Genomic DNA, 15,283 nt, shown 5'->3' on the forward strand with positions numbered 1-15,283 from the left:
GACGTAATAATGTCAAATGAACCAATGAAGCCTTCTTCTCAAAGGTAATTTAGAAAATGATTTAAATGTCTGTATACATGTTCTCTCTTGAGTATATACATTGTTACAACAAAAGGACTGTGCTGATACAAAACTAAAATAAAATATGTATAATAATTTGTTAAATGAAGATAAATATATATTTCCACCAATAAAAATAAAGAGAGGATTAACGGTGATATGAATTCTGCAAAGCTACGTTTGAAGCATATTTGATAGTTTATGTGATCTTGTTTTATTTGTGGGTGACGGGACAGTGTGCATTCGTAGACGTTTCTTTAAAAGAGTTAGTCAAGAGCATATTTTTCATCTCCCTAAAAACAATTTACATTTGAATAAATTATATAATAACAATAAAGTAAAAATAGGAACAATTATAATAATAAACATGAAACACAGAGGCTTGTTAAAAATGTCTTATATATTTATTTATAAGGTGAGCGGTGTGTTGCACAAGAAGGGCAGCACGAGAGTAACGTTAGCCTCCTCTTATGTATAAAGTCTTCAAATTGCTGCAGGGGTTAAAGTGTGTGTTCAGTGTGTGTGCAGAGAGTGTGCGTGTGTGTGTGTGTGTGTGTGTGTGTGTGTGTGTGTGTGTGTGTGTGTGTGTGTGTGTGTGTGTGTGTGTGTGTGTGTGTGTGTGTGTGTGTGTGTGTGTGTGTGTGTGTGTGTGTGTGTGTGTGTGTGTGTGTGTGTGTGTGTGTGTGTGTGTGTGCGCAGAGTTTGGTGTGAGGTTAATCCCCTCCTGACTCAGTGTGCAGCTTCTCTCTGAACGCTGCTCTCCGACTCTCTGAGATGAATCTGTCGGCGGTTTCTAAGAAGTTGTGGTGCGTCCACAAACTTCTGATCCTGCTGCTCACGCCGCTCCTCCTCCTCCCGCTCGTCTTCACTCTGCCCGAGAAGGTGAGCAGCTTTAAATCTACTTTATAAAACGTCATAAAAGTGTCAGGAGTTGGTTCGAGTCGCGCAGGACCTTTAAAGTGCGACATGTGCAATGTACGTTATGCTGTTTCCCTCAATGCATCTCTGTACTGTGAATGGTAGATTTCACTTTGTCTTTCTTTACTTGTCGTCTGAATATTGATTTTTAACTGGTTTCTGGATCCTGGGGGAGACATTTATTTGACAGGCTGTGTCAGTGTGTAAAGTGGGTGAAATAACGGGGTAATAACGGTGTAATATGGGTCTAAGAATGGTGTAATATGGGTCTAAGAATGGTTGTAATATGAGTCAAATAACAGTGTAATATGGGTATGATATAGGCAAAATATGGTTGTGATAAGGTTGTAATAACAGTTCATAATAGGAGTATAGAAAATAGCAACCAATTAATTTTCCAAAATATTTAATGCCCATTTAAGGTTTATTATTGACTTTAACTGAAAGGGCTTTCTTGTGATATGATTTCACACAGTTGTATTTGTATAAACAGAAAAATGACAAAAAGGGAATACAAAGTATTTGTTTTGCAGTTTCTGATCCAAATCCAAACGCTGATTATGTGGGAATCACATCTGAATATGTTCTTTGGTGTTAAAAGCAGATTATACACACATTATTTTTGATGTTAACCTTCCCCCTGTGGATCCCCAGGAGGGCAGATGTGGGAAGTAGTGGAGTACAAATACTTTGTTACTGTACTTAAGTACATGTTTCTGGTATCAGTACTTTACTCCACTACTTATTTTTCTGACGACTTTTTACTTTGACTTCTTTCATGTTGAACACAAATACCTTTACTTTCTACTTCTTACATTTTGAACTCAAATACCTGTACTTTCTACTTCTTACACTTTGAACTCAAATACCTGTACTTTCTACTTCTTACATGTTGAACACAAATACCTGTACTTTCTACTTCTTACACTTTGAACTCAAATACCTGTACTTTCTACTTCTTACACTTTGAACACAAATACCTGTACTTTCTACTTCTTACATGTTGAACACAAATACCTGTACTTTCTACTTCTCACATGTTGAACACAAATACCTGTACTTTCTACTTCTTACATGTTGAACACAAATACCTGTACTTTCTACTTCTTACATGTTGAACACAAATACCTGTACTTTCTACTTCTTACACTTTGAACTCAAATACCTGTACTTTCTACTTCTTACACTTTGAACACAAATACCTGTACTTTCTACTTCTTACATGTTGAACACAAATACCTGTACTTTCTACTTCTCACATGTTGAACACAAATACCTGTACTTTCTACTTCTTACATGTTGAACACAAATACCTGTACTTTCTACTTCTTACACTTTGAACTCAAATACCTGTACTTTCTACTTCTTACATGTTGAACACAAATACCTGTACTTTCTACTTCTTACATGTTGAACACTAATACCTGTACTTTCTACTTCTTACATGTTGAACACAAATACCTGTACTTTCTACTTCTTACATGTTGAACACAAATACCTGTACTTTCTACTTCTTACATGTTGAACACAAATACCTGTACTTTCTACTTCTTACATGTTGAACACAAATACCTGTACTTTCTACTTCTTACATGTTGAACACAAATACCTGTACTTTCTACTTCTTACATGTTGAACACAAATACCTGTACTTTCTACTTCTTACATGTTGAACACAAATACCTGTACTTTCTACTTCTTACATGTTGAACACAAATACCTGTACTTTCTACTTCTTACATGTTGAACTCAAATACCTGTACTTTCTACTTCTTACATGTTGAACTCAAATACCTGTACTTTCTACTTCTTACATGTTGAACACAAATACCTGTACTTTCTACTTCTTACATGTTGAACACAAATACCTGTACTTTCTACTTCTTACATGTTGAACACAAATACCTGTACTTTCTACTTCTCACATGTTGAACTCAAATACCTGTACTTTCTACTTCTTACATGTTGAACACAAATACCTGTACTTTCTACTTCTTACATGTTGAACACAAATACCTGTACTTTCTACTTCTTACAGCTGCTAGTTATGGGTACTTTTTACTGAAGTACATTTCAAAGCCCTCTTTACTTTGACTTGAGTAAAGAAGTTTAGTCAGTACTTCTACTTTTACCAGAGTATTTTTAAACACGAGTATCTGTACTTCTACTTAAGTAAAAGATGTGTACTTCTACTTGAGTAAAGGGTGTGTACTTCTACTCAAGTAAAGGATGTGTACTTCTACTCGAGTAAAGGATGTGTACTTCTTATTGAGTAAAGGATGTGTACTTCTACTTGAGTAAAGGATGTGTACTTCTACTCAAGTAAAGGATGTGTACTTCTACTCGAGTAAAGGATGTGTACTTCATATTGAGTAAAGGATGTGTACTTCTTATTGAGTAAAGGGTGTGTACTTCTACTTGAGTAAAGGGTGTGTACTTCTACTTGAGTAAAGGATGTGTACTTGTACTCGAGTAAAGGCTGTTTCTCTCCAGGAGGGTAGATGTCTGTACGTGGTGGTTCTGATGGCGGTGTACTGGTGCACCGAGGCGCTCCCTCTGGCCGTCACCGCCATGCTTCCCGTCTGCCTTTTCCCGACGCTGGGAATCCTTCCCTCCAAAAAGGTGTGCCCTCAGTACTTCCTGGAAACCAACTTCCTGTTCCTGAGCGGCCTGGTGATGGCGTCGTCCATCGAAGAGTGGGGGCTCCACCGCCGCATCGCCCTGAAGGTCCTCACCATCGTGGGGGTGAAGCCCGCCTGGTGAGGGGAAACAGAAAATAATTCTTAATAATAATAATAATAATAATAATTGATTATATTTGTATAGCGCCTTTCAATTGTATATTACATTACAGTATCTCTTCAGTTACTCATGGGAAGTTGCTGATTGAAATAATAATAATATAATAATAATGATATTTCCCGCCTGCAGGCTGATCCTGGGCATGATGCTGACCTCCTCCTTCCTCTCCATGTGGCTCAGCAACACGGCCACCACCGCCATGATGCTTCCCATCGCCACCGCCATCCTGGAGAGTCTGTTCGGGGACCTGGAGACCCTCAAGGAGAAGTGCAAGGTGCACCAGGAGCCCGACAACGAGGTCCTTAACGGTATGAGAGGGAAAGAGTACACACATCCTTTACTCAGGTAGAAGTACAGATACTCGTGTTTAAAAATACTCTGGTGAAAGTAGAAGTACTGACTAAACTTCTTTACTCAAGTCAAAGTAAAGAGGCTTTGAAATGTACTTCAGTAAAAAGTACCCATAACTAGCAGCTGTTTTAAAGAGTACCTGACCTCCCTTTATATTAATAGAACAATAATGTCATTGTTAGCTAATGAATGTTTCCATGGTGACCAACGGCAACATGACAACGTTTCCATTGGTCCCTCTTCTTTAGAGAAGACCAGGAAATGATGGATACACGGATCGTGTTCAAATCAATAGGCACGCAATGACTCTAAATAATAATGATCACGCCACCAAACACACATTCAGACTAAAGGAACCAGCCTGTTTGGAAAATGAGAGAAGTAGAAAGTACAGGTATTTGTGTTCAACATGTAAGAAGTAGAAAGTACATGTATTTGAGTTCAACATGTAAGAAGTAGAAAGTACAGGTATTTGTGTTCAACATGTAAGAAGTAGAAAGTACAGGTATTTGAGTTCAACATGTAAGAAGTAGAAAGTACAGGTATTTGTGTTCAACATGTAAGAAGTAGAAAGTACATGTATTTGAGTTCAACATGTAAGAAGTAGAAAGTACAGGTATTTGAGTTCAAAATGTAAGAAGTAGAAAGTACAGGTATTTGAGTTCAACATGTAAGAAGTAGAAAGTACAGGTATTTGTGTTCAACATGTAAGAAGTAGAAAGTACAGGTATTTGTGTTCAAAATCTAAGAAGTCAAAGTAAAAAGTCGTCAGAAAAATAAGTAGTGGAGTAAAGTACTGATACCAGAAAAATGTACTTAAGTACAGTAACGAAGTATTTGTACTCCAATACTTCCCACCTCTTATGAGCTGTAGTGATGATCCCACAGAGAAGTATTTTATTTAACTGACGTAAAGTGCATATCAAATACAACCCAAGTCAAAAATCAAAGGTACAAATAAATAAATCCATAATTAAATGCAAATAAAAAAGTTAAAAAAATTATCAAGTCAAGAATAAAAAAAGAGATTTAGAAGAAACAATGATTAGGTGTAAAAAACAATAAAAAATGAAATGATCAAGGCTTTTATTGCTTTAATAAAATAATAAAATGGTACAAAATCAATAGTTTGAAGTTAAGAATAAAGAAAACATTGATTAATTAAAACATGAAATAAAAAAAGAAATATTGATAGCTTTTAATATGTTAGTTAAGAATGTTAAAAATGCAATAGTTTGAAGTAAAGAATAACAAATAAAACAAGACTCAGAGTTTAAAATCAATGGCTTTAATGTTGAGCCATTTTCCTTTTTTATTTGACCGTCTTTCAGGTCATACTTTTGGTTTTCTAACCCACGACGCTTGTCCTTCTTTCCTTCAGTAAGGATCTCCATGTGGCTGGAGCGTGCATTAGTTTCTTAACTTACTTTAAATCCCATTTTAAAAAACACAGTAGTTTGCAGATGATGTCGTTTTGTATCTTAGTTAACTTTATTTTAAAACAGATGTAAAAATACATCTCACAGTGCTGGTTTTGATCAACAAGTCTGTCAGAGGCGCCGCTTGCGAACAGGCAGCTGCTTGGGGCCCCGGACCAGAAGGGGGCCCCCAAAGAAGGTAGATTAAGAAGGTCCACAGAAACGACAACACGGAACACTCTTTCATTTACTGCAACGACATGTCGGGAAACCCCCTCAAGGCGGCCCCATGCATAGCGCGCCGTAAAATGCTGGGGGGGGGGCTGGTTCAAGGGGCCCCCAGTGAATTTTTGCCTAGGGCCCCCACAGACTCTAGAACTGCCACTGCTTGCAGGTGAAATGTTGTCTGTTTTGTTAATCTAGATTAAATAAAGACGGTGTTGCTGCAAAGCTGCTCAATATGTGCCCAAGCAACCGTTTGAAAGAACACGTGCAGACGAAGTGAAAATGTATGTATTGTTTTTAATATGTAATCCAGGAAGTGAACTTTGTGCGGTTTTTCCAACACACTGTGTCCTGAGAGGGTTTATGATTTATAATGCTGTCAGGTATTACATGATTTTACTCCCCTGATGTTTGTTATTATCTCCCAGGTCCGTCTTCTGTAAAGCTGCATTCACTGCCCTCAGAACACACGGAGAAGCAAATGCTGTCCATAGAGGGGTAAGAAGAATCACAACATCTTCCAACATCTGACTCAAAAAGATAACCATTTTAGGAAATATGCTACAAGAGTTAGATGAGAGGAGGCCGTTAGCTTAGCATTAAAGCTGGAGACAAGTGTCTGAATGTAAGGCAATCAAAGAAATAGTCTCACACATAACCTCCCATAAAAAATGCAATGCTTAACTCTTCACAAATGACACCTGCGTGTTTCAAAAAGCACCTTAAAGTAAGGTGACCAGATTTTCAAATTTAAAACCGGGGACATTTTGAGTTTTGCGATCAATATATCATTAACATATCCAATTTTCTTCACTGTTAACGAAAAAACGGGAACATTTTAACTGTTGGATACAAACAGAAGGATGATAGCCCATATATGAGATTTGAAAAGTGTTTTATTTTGAAACTCTACATCAGATTGTCCTGATTTTCTCTGATTGACTAGATGGGGTGTCCTGCTACACCCTGAAGTGAAATAAGTATTTAATTGACTTTGATGACTCTTTGATTATGGACAGTTTCCAATAGATAATAATCCAAATATAGATGGACAATAGATCTAATTTGAGATTTTAAACAGCATACATTTTAAATTGTGCTTCAGAAAGTAATGTTATTTTAGGAGTGTTGTGAGATGGCGTCAACATCAATTGAAATTAGTCACCCAGTGGAAGTGTCAGATATGTCTTCATAACTGTATACTTACATTTTACATTCACTCAGTTATAATGTGGTAGTTATACGTAGTTTGTTTTAAATTATTATTAATCACATTATATAGTACATATTTCTTAATTTAAGCTCCAGTAAATGTGAATATGTTGGTGTGTTTTTTTTAGGTATATTCGTTATTGACCAAGTAAACGCTTTTATTTTGAAGGCAGTTTTTACAGGCCTCTACCGTAATGCATAGGATATTCGCGCACCGCAATACAACGTGCGGGCTGGCTTGACTTTGTTTTCCGAAGTGGGGACTAGCTTGACCACAGTCTCTGTTTACCCAGTGTTTCCTGACATGAAACATTTTATTTCACCTTGCTATGTGTTTGTAGCGTATATTAAAAAAACGGGGACATTTCCGGGGACAGTTTCAACCGGGGACAGGCCAATACAAACGGGGACTGTCCCCGGAAAACGGGGACGTCTGGTCACCCTACCTTAAAGTGTGAAATGCAGTTCCTCACTGCACTACCAAACAAATAGCTTCCTGGTTTTTGAATGAGGTTATGTGCAGACATTTTGAGCAAAATTCTATCCTTACTTTTCAAATAAGCCTGATGGCAAAAACAGTCAAAGATCAGGGCTAAAAGACAGACACAGCTACAGAGGAATTAGCCTCTTCCTGTAATTTCTGCTAACTATTCGGTGTGTGTGTGTTAGCTTTAGATAGGCTAGCTATTTCCCTCTGCTTTTAGTTTTGTGCTAAGCTAACTTTGTCCTTTATAAAGATTTTTTTAAAACAAGCTAAAGCGAGAGTTTTTCGGCCCTTAAAAAGGTTCTTGTCTTTTGGTGGAGTTTGTTGGATTTGGATATTTCCCTCTGCCTCGTATTTTTGCTAAGCTAAGCCAACTTTATTCTTTATCCAGATTTTAAAAACAACTTCAACTATATGCAACGTGTTAATATGTGATTTTAGAGGTGCTTGTAGCTGGAGTTTGTTACACAGGCTAGCTGTTGTTTTCAGTTTTGTGCGAAGATCACTTTGTTCTTTTTAAATATTTTTTAAATTCCAGCCATTAGGTACTTGTATTTGGATTGTGTTAAAACATGTTAATATGTGAATTTTAAAGGTGCGTATAGGTTAATTTTGTTAGCTTTATATAGGCTAGCTGTTGCTTTCAGTGTTGTGCTAAACTAAGCTAACAGGTGCTTGTAGGTGGAGTTTGTTAGCTTTAGACAGGCTAGCTGTTGCTTTCAGTGTTGTGCTAAACTAAGCTAACAGGTGCTTGTAGGTGAGGGTGACCAGAGCGGACTGGCCATCTGTAGAATCTAGAGAACCACAAAACGGCCGGTCGTCAAGGGCCATTGACGGCCGGTCCTTTAAAAAAAATGGTTTAACGTCATAATTTAAATTGCGCTGACGGCCGACAGAGGACGACAGCGGCCGCTAATGCAGTTGTGTGGTTCTTATCTGTCAAATAATCACACCAAGAAGAAAAAGACAGGCCACGCGAAGAGAAGGGATTAGACGCCGCGGCAGACAGGGAAAATGAAAAAACATGGATAAAAATCAAAGAAAACGAAAAGAAAAAGGTGGGGCCGAGAAGGCAAGGGAAAAAAAGGTGAAGTCACTCGCAGGTGAAACATATACATGTCGCAAAGTGACAAACCTTTTTGGCAGCAGCGCTGCTACAAGCTCTATCAGCAGCAGCTTAGAGCAAGTGCAAGATGATGAAAAGAATGATGAGTCAGCCTCCTGCGTTCATGATGAGGGACAGAAAGTTGAGCTGGTGGAAGAACCAGCTCAACTGGCACATACAAGTGCAGGCAAGAGCAAGGGGTGATAATTATCCCCTGAACTCAGTGGCCTTTTCTCCTGGAGGCCAAGGGAAGACAGGCTTCCCCTGTTTTTTTGGATTGTAGTTATAATTTTAATAAATAAATTAAAAAACTTCGTTTAAACAGCGCCCCTCTTGATGTTATGGTGAAACAGTAGATTGCACTCTCTGTTGCGAGAGCCGAAATTGGCTTCCCTTTAAACATTTTTAGAGATTGACCAATCAGATGAGGCTCACGTCATGCCTCACAATCCAATCAAATCGCATCAACTTAAAAAGTCACAAGCAACTGAAGCAAGTGCAATTATGGAGGGTGGAGATTTGGAGTATTTCATCAAAAATAATTTGACTAAACTTCCGCTACAGCAGCAACTAAAAATGAAATCTGATGACAGGCCAGTGCCCAAACTGGAGCTCTGCACAGAGAGGAAAAAGGAGCGAATCGGACGTACAACTTTAAATAATAAACAGCGGATTTCTAACATTTGACATTTCATGTGGCCGGACTGGGTCAGTTTCCAGGGCTGAGTTTTAGTCCCAGTCCGCCCCTACCAGACGTCCCCGTTTTCCGGAAATGTCCCAGTTTTTTAATATACGTTAAATTCACATAGCAAGGTGAAATAAAACGTTTAATGTCATGAAACGCTGGTTAAACAGAGTATACTGCTCATTCTTTCTTCTTCTTCTTCTTCTTCTTCTTCTTCTTCTTCTTCTTCTTCTTCTTCTTCTTCTTCTTCTTGTTTCTCTTGATCTGCTCCATAAACTCTCTCACTCTTAACTGCGCCGCTCGCTCTCTTTTCTTGATCGCCCTAAAACACCCTTCACTGTCCCGCTTAATTGTAGGAATTCTGCATTGTGCTACTTCACTGGGTTTTGGAAACTTGTACCCCTTTGGAGCTTCTTTGATACAATTGATCTGTGCCTGTCCATTTCGTGTAGTAGGCTTGATAGTACTGTATCCAATATTAAAAATGTTTTGTATATGAGTCACTTCCATATAAAATGCCAGTTTTCAGGCCTTGGTTTGATCATTTCATCAAACAGATAGAATTCAGTCAGAAGATTTAGTTTTGCTTACAGGTAGCGTGGAGAGTAAGAAGAGAAGAAACAGTTTAGGAAAATATGTGAGCCTGTCAATTTATACATTGACGAAAACAATGTGACTGTTAACCCAAGTGTATCTAATAATGTACTATCTATTTTTAAATATCAGAGAGGAAGAACAGAATGAGAAGGGAAAAACCGGACTGAAGATAAAGAAGCAAAGAGATTGTACAATTGTGAGAAAGACAAGTTAAGAAAAGGGAGAACGTTTGGAGGGGAAGAAAAAGTTAACAGATTCCACCCAGAACAGGTGGAATCTGTGTCTCTGTCCATTGATGCATCCAGTCATGGACATGTAAAGCTGCTACAAGATATTATAAGATACATGATAGCACATCAGTGGAAACAAAACTACTCGATTTTGTTGAACTCAAAGGAGAAACAGCTGAGGTCCTGGTGGTTATCCAAAAACAGTTGGATCTCTTTGTCCCAGTGTGTCTGATCTCTCTGTTCACTTACCATGGTATTGAAATCAGATTTTCTGAAAGGTTTCATTAATTAGTTAGTTAGTTACCATTTATAGTAATTAGTTAGTACGCATCAGTTTATTACAGGAGTTAAAATATTCGAATTACATTAAACCAGAATTGTCCCCCTTTTTCTTTAACAGTAAAGAAAATTGGATATGTTAATGATATATTGACCGCTAAACTCAAAATGTCCCGGTTTTAATTTTGAAAATCTGGTCACCTTATTGTAGGTGGAGTTTGTTAGCTTTAGACAGGCTAGCTCTTGTTTCAGTTGTGTGCTAAGCTAACAGGTGCTTGTAGCTGGAGTTTGTTAGCTTTAGACAGGCTAGCTCTTGTTTCAGTTGTGTGCTAAGCTAACAGGTGCTTGTAGCTGGAGTTTGTTAGCTTTAGACAGGCTAGCTCTTGTTTCAGTTTTGTGCTAAGCTAACAGGTGCTTGTAGTTTGTTAGCTTTAGACAGGCTAGCTCTTGTTTCAGTTGTGTGCTAAGCTAACAGGTGCTTGTAGTTTGTTAGCTTTAGACAGGCTAGCTCTTGTTTCAGTTGTGTGCTAAGCTAACAGGTGCTTGTAGCTGGAGTTTGTTAGCTTTAGACAGGCTAGCTCTTGTTTCAGTTTTGTGCTAAGCTAACAGGTGCTTGTAGTTTGTTAGCTTTAGACTACATTGCTTTCAGTTTTGTGCTAAGCTAACAGGCTGCAGAATATCTATCTAGTGCAACAGTGGTACCAATCTTTTAATCTAACTCTCTTCAGGAAAGCACATTTATTTCTCGCTAAGCCTTGGTGGGGTTAATTCAAAGTGTTTGTCTCCTAAAGTCCGGATGTTGAGGAGCAGAGCGACCAGCGCTCGGAGGAGGAAATCCGCACGGAGTCCGCGTATCAGATGAAAGTGTGGAAAGGTTTCCTGATCTGCATTCCTTACGCCGCGAGCATCGGAGGCACCGCCACGCTGACCGGCACGGCGCCAAACCTCATCCTGATCGGACAGCTGAAGAGGTAACTCTCACGTGATTACATTCAAAGGTTCAAGATACAATATTCAAGGATTTTATTGTTGTTGTGAAAATACTGAATGCCCTCTTCCAATATCAGAGTACCATGATAACAAAGGTTTCAACTGTAGCTGTGAACATGACAGGATGTGTGATTACCTAGAAGAGCATCAGGACTGTTTGAGGCATAGCTATGTGATTAACATGATGACTCAGCCTCTATTTACACCCACGGGCCAATCAGAAACGTTGCTGTCAGAAACAATGAGATGTGTTCTGGAAGTAATATGTGATCACATTAGCAAGCATTTTATCGCAATAAAAGGGAACTCACCTTGTGGTAAACCTGAGAGAGAAAAGGAGTTTGAGCTCCAAACTGTTTCATTTTGATATATCTGAGCCCTATGCTTTAGTATGACCTTAGGTGACCTTTAAAACACGTCTTAGTTGTGTTGTGTTTTTTTTCACAGCTACTTCCCAGACTGCGATGCGATAAACTTCGGCTCCTGGTTTGCGTTTGCTTTCCCGCTCATGCTGGTCTTCCTGTTTGTGGGATGGCTCTGGATCGCGTTCCTCCACGGGGGGTTGAACACACGGTAACATAAAGACGCCTATTTACCTATTCAAAAAAACGTTCCCGTCCAAATAGTATTTGTAGTGTTATTCTTAGCGTTTCTAGTCATCACAACAGAAGCCAAATAAGATAAGATAAGATAAGAAGTACTTTATTAATCCACATGTGGGAAATGTTTGGATCCATAAAAAGACAATACATTGTACGATAGAGAAATTAAAAGACTAGAAATAAACAGTCCAAAATGTAAACATCTCAAATAGAAATGAAATAGCATTAAATAAGTAAAGAATATATAGTTTCTTTTCTTATGGTGGGGTGTAGACCTAAATAAATGCATGTACTTAAGTATTCAAGTACTTTGAGTCCTTTCTTTTCATGCACATACAAATAAAGGGAAGCATTGAACTTTCACTACGTCACTACAGCACTCTGACAGCTTTCATCTTTTGACAATTTAAGTTTTTGCGTACAAAACCAAACAAATGAACGTTTTTGTTTTTTTCTGCAGATTGTGCTTCACGAGGACCGACCACCGAGCGGCGGCGGAGGCGAGAGCGAAGGCGATGATCGAGGACGACTACAAGAAGCTGGGGCCCATAAAGTGAGTCACACCTGCAGCAATGCTCAACCTGTGGCCCGCGGGACTTTAAAGGTCCCCTATCATACTGTTTCTCATCAATATATCCCAGCTCTCAGATATATCCAGAGCCTGTCTCTGATTGGCTGAAACACCAAACAGATCATTGCAGCGTTACCCATAATCCACTCTGTTTCAGCCCTGTTTCCAAAGTGCTGATTCTCTGTCTGTTACTTTAGATGAAAATAAGGAGCCCCTCCCCACGCCCCTCTGAGAGACATTTGGTTACAAAGAACTCAATGGAGCTCTAGGAGGGGGGGGCGGTTACCTTAGTTGCTGATTGGCTAATGGTTACACAAGACAAAACATCGTTATGACATCATAAAGTGGGCAAATTCTGATCAGCTCATTTTCAGACAGGTTTTTATAGAAACGGATCAAAAAGAGAGAGAATCTTTGTTCCTGAAACTTTCAGAGTCTCTTTCCACAGAGGGGACACATGTTGATGTAGAAGAGACATGAAGAAGAGGGGACACATGTTGATGTAGAAGAGACATGAAGAAGAGGGGACACATGTTGATGTAGAAGAGACATGAAGAAGAGGGGACACATGTTGATGTAGAAGAGACATGAAGAAGAGGGGACACATGTTGATGTAGAGGAGACATGAAGAAGAGCGGACACATGTTGATGTAGAAGAGACATGAAGAAGAGGGGACACATGTTGATGTAGAAGAGACATGGAGAAGAGGGGACACATGTTGATGTAGAAGAGACATGGAGAAGAGGGGACACATGTTGATGTAGAAGAGACATGGAGAAGAGGGGACACATGTTGATGTAGAAGAGACATGAGGAAGAGGGGACAGATGTTGATGTAGAAGAGACATGAAGAAGAGGGGACACATGTTGATGTAGAAGAGACATGGAGAAGAGGGGACACATGTTGATGTAGAAGAGACATGGAGAAGAGGGGACACATGTTGATGTAGAAGAGACATGGAGAAGAGGGGACAGATGTTGATGTAGAAGAGACATGGAGAAGAGGGGACACATGTTGATGTAGAAGAGACATGAAGAAGAGGGGACACATGTTGATGTAGAAGAGACATGAAGAAGAGGGGACACATGTTGATGTAGAAGAGACATGAGGAGAGGGGACACATGTTGATGTAGAAGAGACATGAAGAAGAGGGGACACATGTTGATGTAGAAGAGACATGAAGAAGAGGGGACACATGTTGATGTAGAAGAGACATGGAGAAGAGGGGACACATGTTGATGTAGAAGAGACATGGAGAAGAGGGGACACATGTTGATGTAGAAGAGACATGAAGAAGAGGGGAAACATGTTGATGAAGAAGAGACATGGAGAAGAGGGGACACATGTTGATGTAGAAGAGACATGGAGAAGAGGGGACACATGTTGATGTAGAAGAGACATGGAGAAGAGGGGACACATGTTGATGTAGAAGAGACATGGAGAAGAGGGGACAGATGTTGATGTAGAAGAGACATGGAGAAGAGGGGACACATGTTGATGTAGAAGAGACATGAAGAAGAGGGGACACATGTTGATGTAGAAGAGACATGAAGAAGAGGGGACACATGTTGATGTAGAAGAGACATGAAGAAGAGGGGACACATGTTGATGTAGAAGAGACATGAAGAAGAGGGGACACATGTTGATGTAGAAGAGACATGAAGAAGAAGGGACACATGTTGATGTAGAAGAGACATGAGGAAGAGGGGACACATGTTGATGTAGAAGAGACATGAAGAAGAGGGGACACATGTTGATGTAGAAGAGACATGGAGAAGAGGGGACACATGTTGATGTAGGAGAGACATGAAGAAGAGGGGACACATGTTGATGTAGAAGAGACATGAGGAAGAGGGGACAGATGTTGATGTAGAAGAGACATGAAGAAGAGGGGACACATGTTGATGTAGAAGAGACATGGAGAAGAGGGGACAGATGTTGATGTAGAAGAGACATGGAGAAGAGGGGACACATGTTGATGTAGAAGAGACATGAAGAAGAGGGGACACATGTTGATGTAGAAGAGACATGAAGAAGAGGGGACACATGTTGATGTAGAAGAGACATGAGGAGAGGGGACAAATGTTGATGTAGAAGAGACATGAAGAAGAGGGGACACATGTTGATGTAGAAGAGACATGAAGAAGAGGGGACACATGTTGATGTAGAAGAGACATGGAGAAGAGGGGACACATGTTGATGTAGAAGAGACATGAAGAAGAGGGGACACATGTTGATGTAGAAGAGACATGAAGAAGAGGGGACACATGTTGATGTAGAAGAGACATGGAGAAGAGGGGACACATGTTGATGTAGAAGAGACATGGAGAAGAGGGGACACATGTTGATGTAGAAGAGACATGGAGAAGAGGGGACACATGTTGATGTAGAAGAGACATGGAGAAGAGGGGACACATGTTGATGTAGAAGAGACATGGAGAAGAGGGGACAGATGTTGATGTAGAAGAGACATGGAGAAGAGGGGACACATGTTGATGTAGAAGAGACATGAAGAAGAGGGGACACATGTTGATGTAGAAGAGACGTGAAGAAGAGGGGACACATGTTGATGTAGAAGAGACATGAAGAAGAGGGGACACATGTTGATGTAGAAGAGACGTGAAGAAGAGGGGACACATGTTGATGTAGAAGAGACATGAAGAAGAGGGGACACATGTTGATGTAGAAGAGACATGAAGAAGAGGGGACACATGTTGATGTAGAAGAGACATGAAGAAGAGGGGACAGATGTT

The 15,283-nt window shown here is 39.6% G+C and overlaps 1 protein-coding gene across 1 annotated transcript in view; it reads left to right on the forward strand.

The window, feature by feature from the left end:
• The first annotated feature begins 601 nt into the window (after positions 1–601).
• The window catches only part of slc13a3 (solute carrier family 13 member 3), a 36,909-nt gene continuing 22,227 nt past the window's right edge, over positions 602–15,283 (forward strand). Inside the window, exons 1-7 of the mRNA XM_079675216.1 lie at positions 602–942; positions 3,472–3,737; positions 3,910–4,088; positions 6,203–6,272; positions 11,158–11,337; positions 11,804–11,929; positions 12,419–12,511. Coding sequence (XP_079531342.1) covers positions 835–942; positions 3,472–3,737; positions 3,910–4,088; positions 6,203–6,272; positions 11,158–11,337; positions 11,804–11,929; positions 12,419–12,511 — 1,022 coding nt within the window. The 5' untranslated portion in view covers positions 602–834. The remainder of the gene's footprint in view (positions 943–3,471; positions 3,738–3,909; positions 4,089–6,202; positions 6,273–11,157; positions 11,338–11,803; positions 11,930–12,418; positions 12,512–15,283) is intronic.

Source organism: Notothenia rossii (genome assembly GCF_949606895.1).
Source record: "Notothenia rossii genome assembly, chromosome: 4".
Classification (NCBI taxonomy): domain Eukaryota; kingdom Metazoa; phylum Chordata; class Actinopteri; order Perciformes; family Nototheniidae; genus Notothenia; species Notothenia rossii.